Source organism: Micropterus dolomieu, linkage group LG03 (genome assembly GCF_021292245.1).
Source record: "Micropterus dolomieu isolate WLL.071019.BEF.003 ecotype Adirondacks linkage group LG03, ASM2129224v1, whole genome shotgun sequence".
NCBI classification, from domain to species: domain Eukaryota; kingdom Metazoa; phylum Chordata; class Actinopteri; order Centrarchiformes; family Centrarchidae; genus Micropterus; species Micropterus dolomieu.
This window is the reverse complement of record NC_060152.1, coordinates 3114923-3119816: the sequence shown is the minus strand read 5'-3', so window position 1 is coordinate 3119816 and position 4894 is coordinate 3114923. Positions and strand designations below refer to the sequence as shown.

General features: G+C 39.5%; 1 protein-coding gene across 1 annotated transcript in view; it reads right to left on the bottom strand.

The window, feature by feature from the left end:
• Positions 1-3706, bottom strand: part of LOC123967660 (asialoglycoprotein receptor 1-like) — a 62945-nt gene extending 59239 nt beyond the window's left edge. Inside the window, exons 1-3 of the mRNA XM_046043835.1 lie at positions 3618-3706; positions 1054-1131; positions 253-330 (exon numbers count right to left, since the gene is read on the bottom strand). Of these exons, the coding sequence (XP_045899791.1) occupies positions 253-330; positions 1054-1131; positions 3618-3684 (223 nt within the window). The 5' untranslated portion in view covers positions 3685-3706. The remainder of the gene's footprint in view (positions 1-252; positions 331-1053; positions 1132-3617) is intronic.
• Between the last annotated feature and the right edge of the window lie 1188 nt (positions 3707-4894).

Here is a 4894-nt window from a genome sequence, read left to right as displayed (position 1 = left end):
TATAAAGTTAAAACCACCCGCTTCGAATGTTATCACTTGATTAATGGTGGTTATAACTGATGGCATCATCAGGTTATTGACAGAGCAGACTGCTGTTTCACAAGCTGAGCAGTAGCTACTCCTCATGACTGGGTACCCTTTAAATGGTAGTAATGGTAAAGTAGTGATCTTAAAGCAGTATTAGCAGTAGGCCTATTACTAGAAACATTACAGTAATACTGAATGTTGTGTAAAGTTTTCTTCACAACTTACAGTTTATGTCAGCAGTCTGTTTGCTTGTTTCGCTTTGCTCCTTCACATTATCGTACACAGTTTGATCCTCCTTTTTAGCTGAAAGGTTAAAAAACACAATGAGGTGCTAGCTGTTGAAGCTAAACTGCCACCACAGAGAAAACATTATTTCTTTTCTTTTATTAATTAATCAGAGCATTCACAAAAATCATTCAATATCACAAGGGAAGGGGAGGCAGATTAAGACACTGAACAAAGTTACGTGTTCTATCTCCTGGGCTGTGTGTCAGTACTGTGGACAAAGCCTACAAACACTCCCCCTAACTTAGCCAGACTCATTTAATATAATAATAATAATAATGTCCACTCAGCTTTGGGTCTGCCAAAATATTTTCTAAATTTACAACTTTAATCTGTTTGTGCACGCCGATTGTGGGGGAACGGTAGAAGAACTGCAGCCTCTCTTCATTAGTCACTGTAACTTCCACTGTACATTTAACGTTACAGATAAACTGAGGCTTATTGTTGATCATTTCCTCTCTGCTCTGCCGGCCGGCCATTCACCGGTCTTGAGTTTTGCGCGTGTGCCGTGCTGCTGACAACTGCATGCACGTCGCGGTTCCTCATGGGTCTATTTAAAAAGAATATAATATTCTTTGTGTGGTTCATCAATGGTGATAAATGATCCGAATGTCCTGCGAGGTGCGCGAGTTCCCTTTTAATGGTTGTAATAATGATAAAGTAGTGGTAGTATTCGTAGCAGTAATGGCAGTATTACTAGAAATACTGAATGTTGTGTAAAATTCTTTCTTTACAACTTACCGTTTGTGTCAGCAGTCTTTTCGGTTGTTTTGCTTTGCACCTTGACTTCATTGTACACAGCTTCCTCCTCCTTTTTAGCTGAAAGGTTGAAGAACAACCTCGTGGTTAATTACTGTAAAGTTCTCATATTTTAAAGGCTTATTGCACTACTTGAAATGAAACCCGGTGATGTTTGCTTTTTTCCCAGTCTCTTCTTTTAGAATAAAAAGTAATTCAGTGTTTTTCCAAGAACTGTATTCTGTAGACCCTCTCAGGGCAGCTAAAACCGAAAGATGAACCAACTCTCGGGGAGTTAGCGGGTCATAGATGTACGGAAGAGGGTTAGGGACAAATGTGATTTTATTCTCAGAATTCTGAGTCAGAATTCAAAAACACTTTTCACATATAGGGGCGGTTTCAGGAGGTATAGCAGGTTGCCCGTTAATTGAAAGGTCGGCAGTTCAATCCCCGGCTCCTCCAGGCTGCGTGTCGACGTGGCCTTGGTCAACATACTGAACCCTGAATTGCCCCTGTTGGCTGTTCCACCAGTGTATGAATGTGTGTGAATATTAGTTTCTGTTTGAGCACTTAGGCTCAATGAATGAATGATGGTGAATGCAGATGCAGTGAAAAAGAGCTTTGAGTGGTTGAAAAGACTAGAAAGGCGCTATACAAATACGGAGCATTTACATGTGGCCAGTATCCTCTTCCGTATATACAAAAGGGGAAACTGCATTTTATGGGGAAAAGCTTTTAAAATAACTACTTCAGTACTCTCTGGTTTTAGGTAGCTGCGTCGTTAAATAAACTGGAAATACAAAAAGCAAACTGAAACCCATCCATTTACATCCAATATGTTCAATATGACATTTACGTGTTTTGGAACAGCAGATTAGATATATAACTCCATCATAAAAATGTAATGTTACCAACATTACACCATTTTACATTTTCAAATAAACACTCTGAGTTTAGGAAATGGTAACTGCAGTTAAACATCAGTGACATATAACTGAAAAGGGCCACAGGATTCCATTTGGTAAGAAGATTCAAATTTGAATGTAAAATTCTCAGTGCAGATGACACAATCGTTTTTAATAGTTTAACATTTATAGAGAACATTTTTTATATTGTGCAGTCCTCACCACAATCAACCACAGCATTTCCAAAATGTCATTCTGCTGATACTTTCTCTGGATACATCAACTTCTTTTTACCCAAGTGGTAAATGACAAGCAGAGGTTTCATGTTTAGCACAAGAAATATCACTTACAGACCGAAATACCCCATTACCCAGTAGTATCAAAACTTCTCCAGTCAAACAAGTACCGCATCGTTTTTGTAACCAGACTGGGAAAAATACTATTTGTAGAGTTTTGCTTGCAGCCAAATACCACCTCTGTTTGTTCTTGTACCCTAGTGACTTGTTTAAGGCGTTACGGGGCTTTAGCCCCAAATGTTTTGACAGTAGCCCCGTCTGTAACTAAAAAAATATTTTCCATATAAATATGCAATAATCCTCATGGAGCAGCCTGTCTCGCAGGTCTTCAAAGAACAGAGGCTAAACACAATAATATTACTACATTTTGTTTGAAGTTCATGTACACAGCATGCCTGCATTTAGAGAGAGAGAGAAAGAGAAAGAGAGAAGTTGGTTTCAGCTTCAGCTTCATTTAAATGTAGCCTAAATGCTGTCAGTCACTGTCTAGTCAGTGTATTTGCATTGTACACAAACGGTCTGAAGCGGCTGTAAAGCGGAAGCGGTCTGAAGGGAATAGCCTATTACAGCAGAGGGCCAGGTAGATTTAGTTAAAATATCGTGACTTTATGCTCATTGGATTGCGATTTTATTACACCTGTAAATCAATTAAAGTTGATCCACAGGAGAAATATATCTGACAGCAATAAAGAATGCCTGAGAGCCTTACTGCCTTATATTACACATACATATTTGAATCATCACATTTCACCTGAATTTTGTGTTTCCTTTTATATAAATCAAAACATCTCCTCAATAAATTGGTGCAGAAAAATGATCAGGTGATTTCTGGGCTAACCCCCAGTGTTTCAAGAGCCTGGAAATACCCTGCAACTCACCACTAAAGGAAAAAGCCGTTGTGGAGATCTTTCAATTCAGTTCTTCAAGATTGATCCAAATTTAACAAAACCTCTCTGTGGTTGACTTAAATGATTTTTTTCACCACTCACAGTGGAAACTATTTCATTCCTCCTCTGTCGTTCAAATTCATAAAAAACAAACTCCCAAGACAGATCATATTGCTTGTCCATAACAATAAAAAAATACCCATCAACTTCTATGGCTTCAACAGGTGGCATTTTACGCAAGGCATTGAATGAAGTACTCTATTGGTATCGGTATCACTTTAAGGGTACTGGTTTACCACTGCATATGAGGATGATCACATACAGATCCAGCAACATGTTAGCTGGGCCTGTTGGGGTCCAGACAGACCAGTGGCTGGACCACATGATGAACATGGTGCTGCCACATAACGCCCCTAAGCACCGTCTGTAGAAATGTTTGAACAAAGACAGAGAAAATTCAATTTTAAAACTAAACATACCTTCAGGTGGGAAAAGTTTGTTAGTTTTGAATATAACTGAGGCATAGTTGACTTCCCCCTCGGCCATCGTTCAGGTCCTTCTGTTGAGTTCTATCTGACTCGTTATACAAACAGTGAACATTCGAACATCCTCTTAAGAGAACTGGTTGTTTCCTCTGTTTAGCTGAGTCTGTCACTCACGGCCTTGAAATGAACAACAAGATGCAAATTTCTTTTCAACCAAAAGTTCTGCTTTTGGTTGAAAAGAAATTTGCATCTTTTAGTGGCTGGATATGAACTTTAAACAGTTTACAGCGTGCTCTTGTATTAACAACTAATAACAGGCTATACTCCAAACATTGTGCATACACTGAGAGGTTTGTTAATCTTTAACTTTGGGTCTTTCGTGGTGCAGTGTCAGGAAGCACAATTCACACAATAACCAAATCAACTCACCCACAGTGGTGATAGAATCGTTTTCAAGCTTGACTGACTGGACTTCTCTGTGTGGCAATTAGTGTTTGCAACATATCAAAGTCTGACGTTGCCAATTTGTTTTGTTTTTTTACCTAAATGAAGAGCATAAGGAAGAAAATCCACCCTCCATCCTGGTCCAGGGAAAGATATCTCTGCCGTCCCCAATGCTACTAAAATGAATATTCATGATCTCCAGGTGATGATTCTGGAGACCATGTGATTTTTCATCTAGTCTACTTATAGGCCAATATTTCCCCTTAGTGAACACGTACAGTTCAGAGTTGATCACTTGATTTAGATTTTTTTTTTTTCTTATTTAGAGGTTGTACCATTTAATTTTCTAAAAGCGCCATATTTTTTGTCAGACTGCACATTGCTGCAGCTCCTCTTTCCACCCTGTGTTGAAGGCTTCGTTTTAGCTATGGAGTGATACATCTTGTCTCTAAATGATCTTTGTTGGGAGTTGCACATGCACAGTTCCTAGTTAAGGACTACTAGCCAATCAGAAGCAGAGAAAGGCGGGACAGCGAAAAGATGGTAAACAGCATTGATTCCGCTGTAGGCTACATGTTGCCGACCAGCTTGGCAACATGGACTGGAGCGGGAGTTTCAGAGTGGTGAGTTATTAATCTGTAACAAAAGCATCTTTCATCCCTAAAGTTTTAACTGAGCTCTGTCTCTACATCACAGGAACAACTTTATGTCCACTGACTGCCTGGAGGGTAGCTAGTGTTTGGAAGGAGAGGAGAGGTCACTGTTTTTCCACCGATGTCTGTGAGGGTGTGTCGGAGTAGCCGCTTAGCGAGCATTGTGACATGTAT